Raw genomic sequence first — 20,435 nt, forward strand, 5'->3', positions numbered from 1 at the left:
TGTGCTGGACTATGGTGATCTGATGTATATGAATGCACCTGCCAATTGCCTGAGCAAGTTAGATGCTGCGTATCACAGTGCACTGAGATTTGTGACAAACTGTAAAGCATTAACCCATCACTGTACCCTGTATGCAAGGGCTGGTTTGCCTTCACTAACTGCACGGAGGCTCAGTCACTGGTACATTTTTATATACAAAGCCATGTTAGGGAAACTTCCATCTTATATCTGCTCCCTGATCTCACGGAGAATTGTAAGTGGCTACTGCCTATTATCAAATGCTGTGGTTTTATTAAATGTGCCAACTGCTAGGACTGTCTTAGGGAAGACAGCTTTTTTCCTCTGTCCTGGAATAGTCTGCAATTTAAATGGAAACTGAGCAATCTGGTGCCACTAAATGTTTTTAAAGCTCGGTTGGATGCTAGTCAATCGGAAGCTATTGGTACCTGTTTATGTGGATAATTATGTAAATGATGCTGTATGATGTCCTTTTGTTGTTCTATTTATGTGTGTATGTTTCATGTGGAACTACTTGAGCAGGTCTCCCTTGGAAAAGAGATCAATGATCTCAATGGGATTTATCTGTATAAATAAAGGTTTGAAATGAAATAGCGCCTTTCACGAAACCCAAGGACACTTTACAATGGGAAGTAACAAAACAAAACAAAAAAAGTAATAATAATCATACAGATACATAGGCTGAAGAAAACAAAACAGGAACAGGTTGCTGGGTACTGCATATTAGTTGATGCTTGTGGATTTACTCCAAGTGGAACTAAAGTCTGATTTAACACTTGATTATATTTCACATCATTCATCCACATCTGTAATGTAACTAAAGGTATTAAATACATGTAGTGCAGTAAAAGTACACAATTTACCTCTGAATCGTAGTGGAGTAGAAGTACAACGTAACATAAAATGGTAACTCAAGTATCTCAAAATTATACTTACAGTACTTGACTAAATGAGTTACTTCTCACCTCTGTTGGTAATTTAATTCTATTTTGATGTCAATACTTATATACTTTTAGTAACATTTTGATTGAAGGACTTTCACTTATAACAGAGTATTCCTGCTCTCTGGTACCTTTATACAAGATGTGAGTATGTCCCACCTCTGGTAGGATGTCATTGAACAGGCTCAACAAGAGTGAGCTTCCTCTGAAGAGGAGGCAGAAGAAGACATTGGCAGGTGGGGACTGACATTGCTACTTCTCCCCAGCCAGTTTGTAAAACATTTACCCTTGTGCTTATCTGACAAAGCAATATCATCCATGTTCTTCCAGTGTCAGCCATCATCCCTCCAGCTGACAGGCTGCATGGGGCAGAGCGCTCCCACTCTTCATGAATATTACATTGGCTCTGTTTGCCGCACATGGCCACCAATAAGCTTTACAAAACAGCTATCAATAATCAGATCAAAACCTACACTGAACAAACTGACACTTTAATTAAATATATTATGTCAACATATTTCACATCACTGTGTTATGTTAGTTGAAATCAATAATACAACTAATAAAAAAAACATTAGGTTCAACTTAATATTATTGCTTTCAACTAACCTAATACAGTTATGTGACAATTAATTTAATTAAATTCATCATTTCAGTTTTTTCAGTGAATGATTTCTTGCATTCTACTCTTTTGTCTTAATTCTAACAACAAGCAGTCTTGTCACATCTCCCCCCCGCCCCCCCCCCCCCCCCCCCCCCTTCTGCATACAGACTCTCTGCACATCAGGCTTTTTAGCATGACTAATTTCTGCTTCATGTATGTGGATAAGGAGGCCATGGGAAGCGGGGGGGGGGGGGGCAAGAGGATATCAGGCAGGCATTAAGGGAAAGAAAGGACTTGCTGCCACTTGTCATATTTACACAAAATGTCAGAAGAATGGGCTGGAGAGGGGGGGTTGTATGCTGTGGTGTGTGGTGGAGGAGGAGGAGGATCGGGGAGGAGGGGGGTGCCACAGCTGCAGGCCGACAGTTGATCCTGCCCCGGGAAACAGGATCATCCAGGTCAGGGCGGAGAGGGAGGCAAAAGGTTGCGACCTCTGGGGTTAAGGAACCGACTTCACAAAGAGGTACATCTTCAAACGCAAAGGCCCCACTGGGGGAACCAGGAGAAGGTTAGGAAAATAAACCCCCCCCCTCTCAGAGCACCAGCTTCACAAGGTGTTCTTCACTGACTCTGCTCTCATGAAGGAGCAGGAGTGTTACTTCACGTCAAAGTACAAAGGGACTTTTACTAGTATCTTTATTGGAGGAAACTTATGTTATTTTACAATTTGTATGACTTTATTCTGCCTCCAAGGTACTCCAAATCGGGTCATGACACTCATAACATGTTAATTTACATTGTGTGTTTGTGTGTGTGAGTGTGTGTTTACATAAGTGAGGTCAAACCATGTGCTCAGAGTTCAATGACTTGTATGAGGTGATTGAACATCTGTCAGCATATTTATCACACCAATCACCATGACAACTAGTGACAAGTGTGAGCTCTGTATGGCCTCCATGTGAATAAACAAAGCACCTAACAAGAAAGTGTCTCATTACCACTCACATGTCTGCACAATAGTAGCTCATGTGTTCCCATGTAGATAAGCCCCTTGATGTCAAAGCAATTTAATTGTTAGTCAGAAATCGAGTTTCTCTAAATAGTTTTTTGGGGCTAATTCTATGAAGTGCCTGTTGTGCCGCGCTCACTTCCTGTCAGTCTCATGCTGAGGTCAGGAAATCAAAGCGAGCAGCCTCAGACAAACAGCCGATTGTCAAGTTGTACACCTTGACCTCAGTTTAAACTTGTGACTCCCTCCTTTATGTTCGCCGCTGCTTTGGCAATCGGAGGAAATCAAGGGGTTACTGGCGGTTCAGCCTTGATAAGGATCTTGAAACGGAGAAGTTCACGGAGGGGAAAGGTTACTTGGAGTTTAAAGAGAGTGCAGCCAGTCATGGGGAGTATTAAATAAAAGGGAAGTCGGCGCCGAGGAACTGCGCTGCGATTTTTAAAAGTGCACTGCAGACAAAAAGCCGTCTGTTCGCTCACTGGACTTCATATTCAAACACAGGGCAGGGGAAGTTTAGCCTGAACTCATCTTCACCTCTGGGGAGTCTCATGCTACAGGCTGCCTCGCTCAACTCAAGGAGGAATGGACGACTTTCTACAGAGAAAACAAGAAATAAGGTTTGTGTTTATACCATGGGGTTCCAAATAGAAGATACACTGTTCCACTCTGTAAGGCACATCCTTGGGCATTCAGTGCCCATGTGGTGACCTCTATGAGTCCCCCCCTTTTCAAGGTCTTTCCTGCCTTTGTTGCACTGTAGCGAACAGCAGCCCTCTCAGAAGCAGTGGTTTTAGGCCAGATGCAGGACATCCTCTCACTCAGACCAGCCTTTGATTATACAAAGTGCAGTTTGGCTTTGATGTCAATTTCAAATGAGAATATTCTTTACTGAAGGCAAATCAGATATCTACTGTAGATATATGGGGCCAACATGTCCTTACAAGTGACTTTATAATAGGGTTTCTGAAGCCCTTCTCCACATGACACCAAAAGTCCTCACAGCATGGCTTGAAAGACATCACCTTGAAAGATGATGTCACAATAGAGTTTAGTCACTAAACATGTCTTAGTCAGGAATACAACTAGGCTGCATACTGTATGACCCTTTTACAAGAGAACAGGAGAAAGCACATGTACTGTTTAAGATAATATACACACATGTATTCCCTGAAAGACTATTGCTGTCCCCAGATAACATGTCATAATGTATAACAAACTTGCCCACATCCTCATTTTGTCCGTAGAAAAACACACTTCTAAATGGCAAACTAGAAAAAGAGGAACACGTTGATACTAGGTCATGCATTTTAGTACTTTATTTTTGAGATATCAGTGCAAATGAACACCAAAAATGAAAACATAAAAAAATGAAATAATGTTTCAAGTCTTCACATGAAAAAAATGAAACATCTTTTTTTTATATTTGCTGCTACAAATGTATTTCTCAGATGCACAATGCAGATCTATGATTGTACGTCAATCCCCCGCTATAGCCCGAGCTCTCTCCCAGAGCTTTGTTAACCAGTAACAGAAAAAGAAAATCACAAAAATATTCAATGCACGTTTATTTTTCACACAATTTAATCATCTTGCTCAACAGTCTGTGGTTATTTAGGGACTGTTCATATTCTAAACGAACCTCTCTGTGATAAAAAAGACCTATTTTAAGACTTGACATTTTCCCCCTTCACCAGTAGGGATACACAGGTAGTTCCCATGCGTCTGCATGCAACAGGCAGCAGTGAGGAGAGTCAGACATTATTACACAACACAGCGCAGGATAGATTATCATAACCACATAGAGACACATGCAAAGAACAAACCAACCAAAAAAGATGGGCATAGCATCCTCTGCCTTTGTATGTACACTTGTACGCATATAATTCATATTTACATATCAGGGCATTAAAAACTAGGGTATTATCTTTTCTTAAACATTACAAAATAGTCATCTTTCATACTGAAAGTACTATTTACACAAATATATTTAACCATTGTGAAAATGTATTGATAATTGAAGAGGCGTACTTCATAGGTATATGTAATAAAAGGATCACAAGACTATATGAATAAAGCCGTGTCTGACGTTAACTGAAAATAATACAGTACAAGATAGCAGATATCCCTCCAGACAGCCAAATGCTGCAGTGATGATCGGGGCCAGGTACACATATCCAGCTGTTTAGAAAACAAAGATGTACCTGTGGTCTTCTCTTAGTTATCATGCAATTCTTTTGTGAGTTGAGAGACTGCCACGAAAATAAAAAAGATGTCCAAAAACCACAACAGTTAAAAAATGATGAAAAAAAAAATCACAAACTGTCAAATTCTCAACAGATCACAATACTGACTTTTTTTTAATTACATGCCATTAAATTATTCTTAAAGATCACGGGGACTTCGATAGTGCAAACTGTAGGTGGTGCTTTGTATGAAGGGAAAAGAAAAAGCCATGTGCTTGACACCTTTTGTGTGCATGAAGGAAACTGGCGATGTGTTTCTCAGACACTGCAGCCTGTTAACTGTTGCTCTAGAAACCTGTTTCACACAGTTGCTCAACTGTAAGCACCACACACACACACACACACACACACACACACTTCAACCCATCTGCGCACATCTGCAGACACAATCTCCACACCCTGAGTTTGCACTGTCGAATATTGCCCTTAAAAGTTCCATTCAAATGAAAGCATAACTCACTGAATTGTGACTATCAAACCTCCATTCACATATTCCCCCTGTATTGGTAATCATGCCACACTGAATCTTGAGAGAAACCAAGACAAAGCATCCTTCATGGTAGGATCCTCACTACTGCAGTGTCTCAAGGTCCTCTGGATGAATTGATCATGTACATTGTTGTAGTAGACCGCTGTGTCTGCCCTAGAAGGACTTGATTTGGAATCGTATCTAAAACGGATGGGTCTCTGTCTATCTGAAAAGGTTCTGATGGAGTAAATAAATAAATGTCCACTGTGCTGAGCGCTAACATTTTCCGTGTCATCAATAATAAATGTTGAAATGTTCTTTCTAAATGTGTTGCAGTGTATGTCAGGCAACAAAGGGGACATGGCACATTGATATGTTTACAATTCAGATACAACTTAAAAGTCAAACAGGGCCAAATTGTAAAAGAGTACTTGTTTATTGACTAAATGAAATATGTGGTGCATGATAATCACTGAGGGGAAAGGTTGTGAGTCAGACAGTAGTTTTGGTTGAATCAATTCCACATGTCGCTAAGATAGACCTGTTTGTACCATTCCACGACCTCAGTATTGAGAAGATTGAGAAACCAATGCAAGTATATGAATCCACACTTGTTCTGTTACACCTTATAAAAAAACAGTTTTGTATTCTTCGTTATTTGTTCCATCAAACTAATTTGGCAAGTCATTCAAAAGAAAAACAAGGGGGGGGGTAAAGTCAGTGAATTTGATTCCGCTTTGTATTTTTTTGTAGTTGATACAACTTCTACTCATATGATTGGCTCAGCCCCTGGCTCTCATGGCTGTGCTTGTCATTGTGGTTGGCTGATTGTGGAATAGAGCTCATACTGTGTTCATATGCATGCAAGTCACTGATTGGCTCCTCTTTAACTCGGACCGCAGACGGGGTTCCCTCCGCCTGGTCCTGCAGCTCCTTCCTCAGCTGGATGCTGCCCTTCTGCAGCATGTAGTACAGGATGGGGTTAGACCGTGAGAGCCGGGGAGAGTCCAGGTTTGAGTCACATCCCTCCTCTTCCTCCTCCTCCTCCTCCTCCTCCTCCTCCTCCTCCTCCTCCTCCTCCTCATTCTCCTGACTGCTCCATCTTGCAAGGCTCTCGGGCTCCTGCTTGGCTAGAGTAGGGTGGTCCCGCTTTTGAGTGACTGGCCACGGAACTGGGTGGTGGCTCCAGGGGCTGTGGACAGGGCTGTCGCCTGCAGGGGGGGTGGGCAGGGGCCTCAGATTACTCGGAAGCCCTGAGTTGAGGGAGCCATGGGGGGGCCAGCTGGGCAGGTGGAGGAAGCTGTGGTTGTGGGCAGGCTGACTGAGAATGCCGCCGTTAGCCTTGCCGTTGCCCTGAAGGACAGAGGGGCTGGGCGTCCCCCGGGGCTGCTGGGACAGCTCCTTCAGGCAGTTGTCTGAGAGCAGCAGCTGTTTGAGCACGTTGAAGCCCCGGCTCTCCCTGGTGAAGGGTTCGCTCGGGGGAGCCTCCTCTTCCTTCACACTCCTCTGATGGTCGAGCTCTTCCTGAACAGCATAAGATGCAAACATGTTTCTGTCGCCACCGTCCACTGCTCTTGGAGAGATGGTACTGTTCAAAGTGTCCGTCCGGTCAGAGCAGAGGCGTCTCTTCTTAGGACTGGGGCTCGGGTAGTCCCTCAGCTCCTCTTTGACCTGCCTGGGCTCGGCCTGCACAGCAGAGCTGGTGTAGTAGGTAGCAGTCTGTTGTTTTAGCAGCTGGCTGAGCAGGCCGTACTTTGCAATGACCTCTGCAGGCCGCGGTTCTATTTTGAAGTCCTGCTGAGAATTTGAGAGGGGGCTATTCTTCTCAGAGCCGCTATGTCTCTTTCGGCCACTTGAGTCCTCAGACCTAGCCGAGGACGGTCTCACATCCTCCATGAACTCAGTCTTGACCTTTACGTCCAAAGGGGTTCCATTGGAGCTGTCGTAGGTGAGGGGGGCTCCGGGGCTCTTCTCGTAGCTCCCCCCTGAAACCTCGACACTCCTCCGGCCACTGCCACCAGACCTATCTCTGCGGCTGACTGTAGCAGTACTGGAGCCTGTTCCCAGAAGCAGCTGCAGCACAGTGCGCCTCTCTAGAAGGTTCTCAATCTGTGACGAAGGAGGAGAGGCGTCCTTCTGACTGTAAGGTGTGCCGCTGCCTGAGGGTCCGTCAGAGAATGGAGTGGTGGTGGTCCTGTTGATTGGAGCATTGAGCCTTTCTAATAAGGCGAGGGGTCTGCTGGCATCATGCTCCTGAACCAGCCCTTTGCTGGAGGGGATGGGCGGGGAGGAGGAAGACGTGCCACACTGAGCCAGATTTTGTAACAGTTTACTGGCACTGAAGGCAGGCTCTGAAGTCTTCTCAGCAGGGAAGGGTTTAGACTTACACAAATCCAAGGGGCTAGACTGGACATGGGGGGAGGGGTAAGAGTAAGGGGATAGTGCACCACTAGGGTCACGGTTAAGTGAGTAGAGGGGCTGGGCTGGGGCTTCAGATCGATCTAGGGGGCTCTGTGTCCTGGTCTCCTCCCAGGCCCCGAGCCCAGGTGGTTGGCTTCGAGACATGGTGGCCATAGTTATATCAAGTGGCACCTCCGGGTTGCCTTTGTTTACTTTCCCCATCTCATTGTTTCTGCGCTCGAGAAGAAGCTGCATGAGGGTGACCTTCGAGTGTGACTTTGGGTCTGGGCTCATCTCAGGCTCCTTGTTCTTGCACACAGTCGGGCCTGACGGATCTGGCTTCCACTTGTTTAATAACGATTCTGTTAGTTTGTCTAGGGAGGAGGTGGAGACACAGGAGGAGGAAGAGGAAGAATTAGCAATGGAAACAGAGGACACAGCAGTGGAGGATGGTGAGAAGGTGGCGGAAGGTTGAGGAGAAAACGCCACCGGGGGGGAGGAAAAGACTGCCGTGGAAGAAGAGAGGGCGGAGGAGAAAGAGGAAAGGGAGGAAGAGGGGACAGACGCTTTGGGCCATGTGTAATGTGTGTGGGGCCGGCTTCTCATGGAGAGGTCAATGGGAGAGCAGCTGGAGTAGCAGCTCTCTGCATCGCTGCTATCTTTCGTCAGACTCCTCTCCTGGATGGAGCACTCGCTGTCCGACGTGACGGAAGAGGAGCCGCTCGCTGGCAGGATGCCGCAGCTGTCCTCAAGGTGACCGTTCTTGGTCAGCTGTTTCTGATTGTTGTGGTTGTTGAGCAGCAGCAGGAGCAAGCTGCTGCATGTCTGGGGGGGGCGACTTGGGCGGGAGTCAAAGCCGCGCTTCTCCCTCGGTGTTTGGCTGTGAGTCGGGGTCGGAGCCTTTGGGGGAGTGGGTGGGGAGCTTTGGCCACGCAGCAAAGAGGGGCCCTGAGGACTGGACAGGGCCGTCCGTGGGAGTGTTGTTGTCATTGTGGTTGTTGCCGTCATTCCATTTAGCGTTGTAATGGGTTTTAGTGTGGTCTCTGGGGTACTGGGCAGACTTCCCCCCGCACTCGGCGGCCTGTTGTCTGGGCCTAGCTGCTGGTTTGCCATGGCAGCTAGTCTCTCGCTGGCAGATCGTCCAGAGAGCTGGGCTTTAAGTGCGTGCTCTCTGGAGTACTGCTGCAGATGGGCCTCACTGGACAGCAGCAGGGCCAGCTGACTACAGGCCACACTGGGCTTGGGTGAAGGTGCTGGACTAGAACGGATTTTCACCATGTTGGCCACCGCCTTCAGACGGTCGGCACAGGACACTGACTCTGCAGTTGTAGGAGCAGAGGGGGGCGTGGCACTGTGTGCTGACCGCGGGGATTCTGGTGGGCGGTCCTGGCTGTGTCCCCGGCGACTGTAGGGTGTGATGCTGTGGTTTTGAAGTTTACTCTTCCGCATTAGGCCCTTTAAGCGGCTCGAGGCAGTCCCATACACAGGGCGGGGCTCTTTGTCTGCAGGTGGGGCCTTGGAGGGAGAGGAACACTCACTGGGGGGTTTAGTGGAGTGCTGAGACATTGCCACACTCTGAAGCCGTGAGCTGAACGACTGAAGCAGTGAAGCCAACAGGGTGCTCTCCCCAGCATGAGGAGATCCCTCGAGCCCTCCATTCTGCAAGACTCCCCCTTGGCCATTCAGCTCCATTGGGGGTGAGCTCATCCGCTGGGTCCCTGGATCATTCCAGGCTGCAGAGCGCAGTAGGCGGGCCTTTTTCAGGTTCTGCGAAGAACCTAGCGTAGGCCCATTGGTTCCAGCCTTAGGGGCGGTGGGGCCATGGTTGGGCAGTTGGAAAGGCCCGCCTACCTTGTCGCCCTGCTCCTGGTTGCTGTGGGCAGCCTCAGATCTCCCGCTCGCCGTGGCCCCAGGCCCGGCTACCACTGGATGCATCAGTAAACCTTCCAGATAAGTTAGAACAGCTGAATCCTTGTGTGTCTCAGGGCCAGGCTCCTCCCCATGAGTCATGTTCAATACTATGATCCACTCGTATGGTTCAGCACTGCTACTGAGAAACTAATGTCCACTAGGTCATCTGGCTGACGGTGTAATGGACTTCCTAAGTACCAAAAAGAAGGCAATGGAAAGTGAGTCTGCAGGGAAGGGGGGGGGGTGCACTGACCAGATGTGACCCCTTTCTGTAGTGGGCAAAGTCAGCACTGTGGTGTAACAGCATCCATGTTTGCAGGCACTCTGGGGCAGGTGGGCCCCCCAGGCATCGTTGTAGGCCTTCAAACACTGTAGGATCCCAGAAGGCCGAGCTCCCGGCTTATATGAGGAGCAAGCGAGGAGTCAGCGGGATTTCACCGCAGATATGTTGACACATTCCGTGGCTGTGGATGTTTGGGATGTCTGTCCTAAGGCCTGGCTGAGGTTCCGTCGGCGGCACCTCGCAGCTTGGCAGATCTCACATGGGGGACCTATGGGCGGGAGAGAGAGAGAGAAAAGGGGAAACTGTGTGAGAAGCAGGGATTTACACAGCACGATATCACATTCATGTCACCACCGTGTCTGCCATCTATGTTACTTAGCAACATTTCAGATTGACTGCACACGGCTCCTTCTCTCTGCACTCTCCCCTCGCAGCCACAGAACAGACGACAAATGTAGATTAGGCCTGATTGGTTCCAAATTGAGAATTCTAGCCCACTACCTTGAAAACATTTAGGTCTTGAGCTGTAAGCCCCTCACAGCAATGTCTTTCAGAAGTGAAGGGCCTTGTAAGAGCTGTGAATAATTTCATATACAGCTTGTCATTTCAGTGGATTATCCTCCCCTGCCACCTCCGGCACTTGAGCAGCATCTCACATGGAGCAACCCCCGGTCCACACAAAGCCGCAGCCACCCACCTATATGCCCACGAGAGTAAACACAAGCATGAATATGCACATGAAGACGTGCTTACATGTGCATGCATACTCTTACACAGATTAAGTGAAAGCCGCTGTGGTGGCAGCTTACTCTCACCCCACCATTGTGTTTATTAACACCTGGCCACCTGTGCATCGGTGAATCGCTCAGTGCTGTTGAGCCTGAGCTGTTTTCAAATGAGAAACGAGATAAAAGCAGTACACGGAAAAAACTAAAACGTCGACTTTAATCAAATCAACATAACTGTATTAGATGTCACATAACTGTAAAAGCAATACTATTACGTTTACATAAGAAATAATAGGTTCAATTTAATATTATTGCTTCCAACTATCCCAATACAGTTATGTGAAATGTGTTTCTATTAAACACTCAATTCAAGTCAAGTGTTCATTTATTTCTGTGTAACTGACTTGATGTGATGCGACTCGTGTTTACGGCTACAGTACAAAGGCGGTGGAGAATCAAAGCAAGGATATAGCTAACAGACTAGCAGAACTAGACTGTGTGTGTGTGTGTGTGTGTGTGTGTGTGTGTGTGTGTGTGTGTGTGTGTGTGTGTGTGTGTGTGTGTCGAGGGCTCGGGGGTGGTTTAAGGATCAGGTGCACCTGTCACACCGCACCACTGTCAGTAGGGCAAGCCAGTGACACTGGGGTGAGCTCTCTGCCAGTTGCCATGACAGTGTCAGCGGCGCTGCCCTGGGAGACCTCTGCTCTGAACCCTGTCAGAGTGGTTTCCGTGGATACAGGACACCTCCGACAGTCCTGGCCGCATCCCATAAAGGTTAATTAATACAGAGTTTCCACCTCGCCTCAGCTGCTGTCTGTGTCCTTCCCCGATGCCGCCCTCACCTTTAGTGTCCGCTGAGTGGACCGACACAGAGGGTCACGCACCAGGACAGACACTGATTATGACGAAAGGCCACGGCAACCCAAACGGCCACTAGCCTAAATACTTCACAGAGTTCAGCAGCGAGGGCCAAAAACAACAAGGTAGCAGGCTTCTAATCAGGCTGAAATCCATCTGTGAGGACAAGGTCCACAGGTTGCCATGACAGTGATGGCGACAAGGTGGCTCTTTAAATGCCACCTTGAAAATTAGCTGGGATTAGACGATGGATTTAGGTGGATCAGTGCGCAATTAAGTCTGAGTCGCAGTAGGAAAACAATCAGGTTGGAAACTTTAAGACCGTAAAGCATTGAATAAAATAAAACAATTTACAGTCCAAGGCCATTTCTAAGCTCATGACCTAAATCTGACAACAACAGAAGCCGACCTGGTCATACTGGGCCATCTGACGTCTGATGTCATGCTAATCTTAGATGGTCAGGATTAGAGCTATTTTCCCGCCAGCAAGCTTAGCGCAATTATAATAGAATGCCCTGTAACACTGCTTTGATCAGCACAGTAAACAGTACACTTGTTTACCTTCAATACAGCTTGGCAAAGTAACTAATAGCCGGCAAACAGCCCCCCCCCCCAGCTATTGAGAGGAAAAAGGTAAATGAAAAACTGACGGTTTCAACATGGGACATGGCGGTAATCTCTCTGCTGCTGGCAGTGAACCTTAGGAATTACAGCTGACCTTCTCTATGTTTTCGCCCAGAGAAACTTCAGAGCAGACATTATGACTATGTATAATAATAATAACTTACATTTATATTGCACCTTTCAAAACCCACGGATGCTTATTGTATGTATGACAGCGTCCAACATGTTAAGAGTGTGTTGTGTAATAAAGTATATAGTAAGAGCTTGTTTGTCCTCATAAGTCATACTTTTATGGTATTTTCTCTTTTAGTTTTTTTGATCTAGTTTTATTTGTATCAATTTGAATTTGTATATCTATCATATCTTTTGTAATGTTCTTGTAATTTGAATGATCTATTGTTGATCTGTAAATCCACTGAGACAAACATGTTTTATGATAGTAGGCTGTATGAATAAACTTTGATTTGTATATACAGAGCTGCGGCATCCACTGTAAAGAACAAATAACTCTTTAAACAAAGTGCTCTCGAGGGACACATCATGACTGAGTCGGTGTCACACAGCAAGGGCAAGAAGAAATCAGTTGTCCTCGGCGACAGAGCTCTGCGAACAGATCCATGACCTTAATATGGGGAAAGCTGTCCTCTGCGCTGAGCCCTACCGCACTCCTCCCTGCTCGCCTCACAATGTGTGATGTGGGCATTACTATTGCATTATCACCCCTGGTCTATACGTTGAAAGTGACCTTACACATCTGTTAACATGTCGTCTCATTCATGGTGGCACCCAAAAAGCCTGACCTCCACCGCCCCCCCACTCCACCGTGGGACACCAGAGCACCAATGAGCCGTTTCTGTGGTGATTATCCATTATCCTTGACAATGTCAGCCAATGACAGAGCAACCATTCTAAAGTGATTTCTACCCCTACAGTTGGCCACGTCCATGTGGGAGGGAGGGGTCCGCCCTGCGTCTACTCCTCTCTGTGCTCCGCTCCTCTTGGAGTGAAAAGACACCAGAAACAGTAAAGGTCACTGCACTCTAAGTTACATGGAATTGCCAGAAGGCCAACATGGAAATGCGCGGACGCAGGTGCCGTGAATTTAATCTCAATGTGACCTTCGTTTCATTCCTCCATTGACCTCCAGATTACACCCACACACAGGAAGGAACACACTTGCTTGTAACACAGCCTCCTTTTTTATCTTAAAAATAAGTGGCTTTCTGAATGACCTTCGTTGCCTGGAATGGTAATCCACTTAGGCCGTTTAAAATGTACGAGACCAAACAAAAGAATTAAAAAGGGGAAGAGCCAAAGGAGCGGCAGTTAAAGTCAAGGTCATTCATTCCGCCAAGGCTTTTTCCACTTGACGCAACAGCTGGTGTCCATGCAAAGCTCTGGGCGTTAATAAAAAGTGACAATGCTGCCCAAGCGGTGTGTGTTACTAATGTCTGACACCAGCCTGGCAGATGTGTTCTCCCTACACTTAAGGGGAGTCAAGGTTAAAGGAATTTAAAAGGAGAGGCGATGCCTAAACAATATTATTTCATGTAATCTGCAGCCCGGCTCTGCTGCACTCTCTCATCGGGGTAGCTCACTTACTGTACACATGCTGCGTGACCGCTATTTGTAAATTCAATATGGCCTGACATGATTAAATAAGACAAAACATAAGCTACCTGACCAAACGTGGTTGTCGCGAGCCTCCGCAAGTGACCGAGGAGGAAAGTTGAATTAAAAGCTCTTGTTCACCTTGAGAGGGGTAAACAAGAGAATAACACGGTTCTGAACAGCGGGAGAGCTACAGCAAGGAAGTGTTTTTGCAGATAAGTCAATCAGGACAGAATACACAGACCTATGCACACCCACACAACGACAACTAGGGCGCTGTGACCCACTTCGAAGAATGCATTGAGCAAACAAGCCATGCATAGCAGACATGCCTCCGCGTGGGTGTACCACACATAAAGGACATGTGATACATGAATGCTGAAGACTGCGACCTGTTGTGTTAAGTAGCACAGGCCATCCATTGGGAGGAATCATCCCATTCTGGAATGTGAGGGGCAGTGTGTGAATGCTAACATCTCAGACAGAATGGGACAGAGTGCTAAAGGCTCGGCCGGCGAACGGCCTTGGATCAGGGGGCGGAGTTTAACTCGATCTGTGCTCGTGAGTACAAAGAGTTCTTGGGGTTAGGAGAGAGCATGGATGAATACATGCACACTGGTGAGTCATCGAGCCAGTTCATAGCCCAGCTGATGGGAGGGAACCCAGCCAGAGTAGCCAGTGGAGATGATATCATGGCGCGGATCAGAGCCCAGGACGGTCGCTCCCCTCGCCTCTCCTTACATGTCCAGGCTCGCATGGATGTGCTTACGGAAATGTTTGTGTCCATAGTAAATATTTGTGTGCCATTTGGAAGACCCACCCAAGGGCCATTTCCTGAGCGGCTGAGAATTAGTGCATCAATTAAACACACACACACACACACACACACACACACACACACACACACACACACACACACACACACACACACACACACACACACACACACACACACACACACACACACACACACACACACACACACACACACACACACACACACACCCCCCTTCTTAATGAGCCGTGGCCACTATCAATCTATACCTCGTTCATTTCTATTGGGCTCCGAGGTAATCTTCTGCTTACATCGTCCGTCCAAAATGGGGCTCATTTCCCTCTCGAAACAACACACATTTTCCATTTGTAAACACTGGTGCTGGAAATAGGAACAGATGATTGCCCCACGGCCGGCACGCCAGCAGGCAGAGCGGGGCTCTTGAAGCAGACTCCAGTGATGATGTCTGAGGGAAATGGGCCACTTTGCAATTGAGATCAAATGCTCCACTGTCAGCTGGAGAGAAAAGCAGCTTTTCCATAATATCCTTGGCGTCCGCCCGAAGAAGGCTTTTGCCTTGAGTCAGCAAGATGTCTATCTTTATTGGGTTAAAAGAGTTCTTTCTTTTCACTGCGAGCAATTCGGGACGCGTTGGAGATATATGGCGTGTGACAGAGGTCTGAGGGACAGATGAATAAAAGGGAACATCTCTGCTTTCATTATGCTTTTCATAACGCTGCCATTGACCTACTTTCTGTTTTTAAATCATCCTAATGCTTGCTCTGAGGGACTTGGAAAATGATATTAGAGCGCAGGATGGGCTGTGAGGGGGGCATTCCATTAGAATCATTAATAACGTGGTTTGTATTTTATTTAGATAAGAATATAGTCATATTTAATTCGGTAAGAATCCAGTCCTATTCAATGAAGCAGTGTGGTGACGCTGGCACAGATATATGTAAGCACAACTGGTAAACTACCTAACTGTTCCCCTGCACCTGAACACATCCCCCACTCTCAGTGCTATAAAAAGACAGAGTAAACCCCCGTCGGTATAAATAAGTAGGCAGGTTTTGTTATTTTTGTATCTAGCTTAGTCAAAATAACCTCTTTTATGCCACCTCCTCATGCGTCCCCAGTCAACACGTGTTGCCCCGGTCCACAGAGAGCTTCTGACAGGTAGAGTTTCCCTAATTACCGTTCTGATTTCGCTAGCCGGGTGAACCTTCCGTCATTATTTAGTAGTTGACTGAGTTGCCTCCTAATGAAATGCTCTCTGGTCGGAAGTGATGCAGTGTTTATGTCGAGGGCTCTCATTATGAAAATGAAATAGGGAATTTAGTCAAATGAGTGTTTTGCATGCTCAGTGCGTCCGGCCATCACGTGCAGCGCGCAGCCCTCTGAGCACAAGGATAGCATGCTTTTTAAGGCTTTGAGTGGAGATCAGTGGAGTGAATAGATTTGATAGTTTTTGTATGATATTTCAATGAACCAACAGACAGTAGCCAAAAGCAACGTTTACAACTTGTTATCACCATCTGTTGGTTTTTGTTAGCTTCCTGTTGCCATGTTGAATGTAGCTTGATGCTAATTTAGTCGTTTTTTCCCATATACTTTCATTGTAAAACATATCTTTTTGAAATTAGGATGAGTTTGCACTTTGTTACACTATTACTCAAAGCACCTTTCCCAATTATTTATATTGCTCGCTCGCTGAATGCAACATTTGCCACTGCATGCTTCAGGAGTCAAATCATTGTTTAGCAAAATATGAATTCTGTCTGTTTATGACCAGGGCTAGGCAACATGAAGATATATCATCAAAGCTGTCTATAAATGTCTGTCATGTGTATCATGTCTAAGCGATGTTGCAAAGCCAGAGGCCGAATGCCTTACTGCAAACCTGATATCATTAGGACCACACTTTCATTGTGTGCATTGCACATGGAAGCAAAGTTGTAGAAAAGTGTTGCTAACATGAACAGAGCATAACATGCATTAAGCACTGAAAGAGTCTCCGCCAAACCCAAACAATAAAGCTTGGTCACAAAGAGTCGGAAACAGAGCAGAAAAGCATCTGTGGCGAAGTCAGCTGTTCCCACTAATGGGCATGTTGTCCTGCAGGCTGTCCATGGCGATGAGCTGGGCTTTGTCTTCCTTGCTTTAAACAGAACACAGAAAGGCCGAAACCCACTGATTTCTTTTTGATTTACAGCATTAGTCCTGTTTTCCAACTTGAATATTCCTGGGCATTTTTGCAACCATAGTTCTAGACAACTTGAAATGCTCCTTGGGGCAACAACCTTTTTTAACCCTTAGATGCATAAGTGGGTCTTTTTTGACCCGGTGAGGTGGTTTTCTTAGAGTATCTTTGGAATCAAAAATGTATATCATTTCATATTCCAGCTATTCCTCAAAAGACATGTTTTGGATATCATGCCATTCAAATTTTAAATTGTATACATTTTAAGAAATTATAGTTTTTGTATTGCTACCCCAAGCTTTCATAAGTGGGTCAAAAATGACCCACATGCATTATCTATGGAATTTCGTTTTTTTTTCAAAATGTAATTTTTTTTTCTAAAATTATAAATAGTGAAAAATTAAATATAAAATATTTCTAGTGTGAACCAAAATATAATACTAAATATTATACAAGTGATTTTTCTGAACCAAAATCACAAAAATGGCATAAAAACACATATGGTTCTAATACGGGTCCTTTTTGACCCACTTATGGAAGAGGGTGGGGTCCAGTCACTCTAAGGGCATCTAAGGGTTAAGTTGTAATAGGTTATTGTTGTTTTGGAATGGGGATAAGAAATGACAAAAAAAGCTTTGGCCGGTGTTACACAAGCTTGGTGACGCTACGTTGTACTTCAGTTTCTAACCTGGGCCAACACTTGACTAAAGCAGTTAGTAAAGCGCACTAATACAATGGAAACCAGGGGAGGGTCCCTGTTACACTACTTAATGAATCAACTCTACTTCTGTCTAATTAATTGAATTCAAAAAGTGATTGTAAATGAAAACAGATTGGAATACAGAACTCTATAATTTGACATTTGAAAAAGTCAATTGAAATGAACATCACAAGAAACTCTCTGGAAGTGTCCTTTTATCTACAAGATAAAAGGATGACTGACCCCAATGACTTGTTGGGGATCTAAAGAGGATTTAAAATAATATCTTTGTCTCAAAAGAAAGATTGTATGCAAACACACTTGACAACATAAAAATACAGTTTTCTCTGAGGATTAAATAGAGCAGGAAGTAAGGCCAGTAACCATAATCTCTAAAAACTCTCTTTTTGACTTCAAGTCCTTTTCCTGATGATCCCCAATTGAGTTAGAAATAAATCCATATCTTATAGACATGAGGGCAGAACCCTCTCGATCTAGCTTGACCTCCTCCTTATATTTAAGCCTTCCCTTCACAAGTAAGTATTTAAAGCTAACACACCCCCGCTTTACTTGTGCTGCTCTGTCTTTCCAGTTTCTGTGGACGGGCTCTGGCCAGGACCTCGAATACTTAGAACTGCATCCTTTTAAAACAGGTGGACTAGATAAGACTGGGCATAATCTACTTTCAACAGTCACATTCTTTCATGATTCTGTTCAAATAGTGAATACAAATCCAACAGTCAAGTTGAAGTGATCAGGGCTCTGAATACAGATATCACAGTGAGACAGAAAATAGAATCATTTAGAAGTACAGTAACTAAGAGAACAACGTCTTTCTTTACAAATTGAAAGTGAAGAATGAAGAATGAAGTACTAGGCTTGTTTGAGACAAGCGAGACCTGCGCAATTGCGATCAACGTCTTGCTAGTGCGCTGCATGATGGTTAGTCATTTTGTCCGACTTGCTCTGGAGGCTCGCCAACATGAGACGTTGAAATCTCGCGGGACATAGGCGCCCGCAGCCTTGAGAGCGAGGCGCGGCGAGGCGGCGCAGTTCCTCTCCACGGGCTGCGGAAGAGAAATGCTTGATGGGAAACGACTCGCTGGTATCTCGAGCTGAGCGCTCATTGGTGGGTTTTACCCCGTGCTGCTGATGAAACTCTCCCATTGGCTCGGCAAAAGTTTGTTGTTGTTTTGTGTCAGTTTTACGTCGCCACATCCATTCCCATTTTTCATCATTGTTCCACAATGTTTATCATCATGAAATGAATATCTATATATTTTATATATACTTGCACTGCTTACCGTTTTCATACTTTATATATCTTAGCATATTCATACACACTGTTCATACTGCTCACAGGCTGATATCTAGTGTATTCATACACACTGTTCATACTGCTCACAGGCTGCTGTGTAGTGTATTCATACACACTGTTCATACTGCTCACAGGCTGCTGTGTAGTGTATTCATACACACTGTTCATACTGCTCACAGGCTGCTGTGTAGTGTATTCATACACACTGTTCATACTGCTCACAGGCTGCTGTGTAGTGTATTCATACACACTGTTCATACTGCTCACAGGCTGCTGTGTAGTGTATTCATACACACTGTTCATACTGCTCACAGGCTGCTGTGTATTCATACCCCTCACCGTTTATTCATCATTCAATTCATTCTATATTTTATTCTGTAGATTCAGATTGTGTACATTACTTTTCACTTTACTGCTTGTTGCACCGTTAGAAGCTAAACTGCATTTCGTTCTCTCAGTACCTGTAATATGTAATAACAATAAAGTTGAATCTAATCTTGAGCAGGAACAAATGTATTTACTTAGTACATATCTGACATTAACGATTAAACACACGTGTGCATTCTTTATAAATGCAAACCGAGTCAAGCCGACTCCGTAGGTGGCGGTATGCACCTTAAAGTTGTTTGCAATCCGCCAAAAAACGAGAGAAGAAGAAGAAGACGAAGCCGACTCCGAGCTGTCCGACTTCAGGCGAGCTTTTTGAGACCTCCCCCGGCTGCGATCGGCTATTCTCGTCTACTTTCGAGGCGAACCGCAGCTCGTCTCGAACAAGCCTGCTGTGTCTCAGTCTGTGGGTCTCCGTGTGCGGTCGTTACTCAAACTACTGCTGGTGATCTATCCAAGCAGAGGTTCATCGCAATGACCATGTGTCATTAGTCCCCGTTTGAGTATCTACAAAAAACAGCATTGTTAAAAAGCCTGACAACTCAAAGTGAACCAAAATAAGGAATAGGTTGTCGTTGTAACGTTTAATCGACAAAAGTCATGTATTGCATTTTGCAGTATTTGTGCTTCATTAGAATTGATCAGGTTGTCTTTACTGTAATCAAGAGATACACACTAGCTGTCAGCACGGTGCACTCGAGAGATGGTATTCACACGTATTCAGGTCTTTGACTCAAGTAAAAGCAGCAAAACTAAATTTTAAAAATACTCTATTACAAGTAAAGTTCTGCATTCAAAAGTATCGGCATCAAAATGTAAAACAACAAAGGTAAAAGTACTTGCTGAGCCTGAGGCCCATGTCAGAAGTATACATGATACATGACTGGATTATGCTGATATTAACGTGTTCATCAAAGCTGGTCAAAGTGGTGCTAACTTGGTATTTGATAACATGTATAAACTGCTGCTGGATATTTGAACCTATAATAATATGTCTATTATATGTATTTTTAATAAGCTAATAATCCAAACATGTACAGTAACTATTGCTGTCAGATAAATGTATTGGTTTAGAATGTACAATATCTGCTAGAGGTTTAAAGTAGCACATTAACAACATACTGGGATCAAATACATGTTACTACTTAAAATGATACTTTGTGGTACAGTACTTTGTGGTACAGTACTTTGTGGTACAGTACTTTGTGGTATAGTCCTTTGTGGTACAGTACTTTGTGGTACAGTCCTTTGTGGTACAGTACTTTGTGGCACAGTACTTTGTGGTACAGTTCTTTGTGGTACAGTACTTTGTGGTACATTCCTTTGTGGTACAGTCCTTTGTGGTACAGTACT

The 20,435-nt window shown here is 45.1% G+C and overlaps 1 protein-coding gene across 1 annotated transcript in view; it reads right to left on the reverse strand.

Annotated features, from left to right (window-relative positions):
* Nucleotides 1-3,873: 3,873 nt before the first annotated feature.
* nrip1b (nuclear receptor interacting protein 1b) overlaps nucleotides 3,874-20,435 on the reverse strand; it is a 41,953-nt gene continuing 25,391 nt past the window's right edge. Inside the window, exon 2 of the mRNA XM_034098671.1 lies at nucleotides 3,874-10,146. Coding sequence (XP_033954562.1) covers nucleotides 6,050-9,694 — 3,645 coding nt within the window. The 5' untranslated portion in view covers nucleotides 9,695-10,146 and the 3' untranslated portion in view covers nucleotides 3,874-6,049. The remainder of the gene's footprint in view (nucleotides 10,147-20,435) is intronic.

Source organism: Pseudochaenichthys georgianus, chromosome 14 (assembly GCF_902827115.2).
Source record: "Pseudochaenichthys georgianus chromosome 14, fPseGeo1.2, whole genome shotgun sequence".
Classification (NCBI taxonomy): domain Eukaryota; kingdom Metazoa; phylum Chordata; class Actinopteri; order Perciformes; family Channichthyidae; genus Pseudochaenichthys; species Pseudochaenichthys georgianus.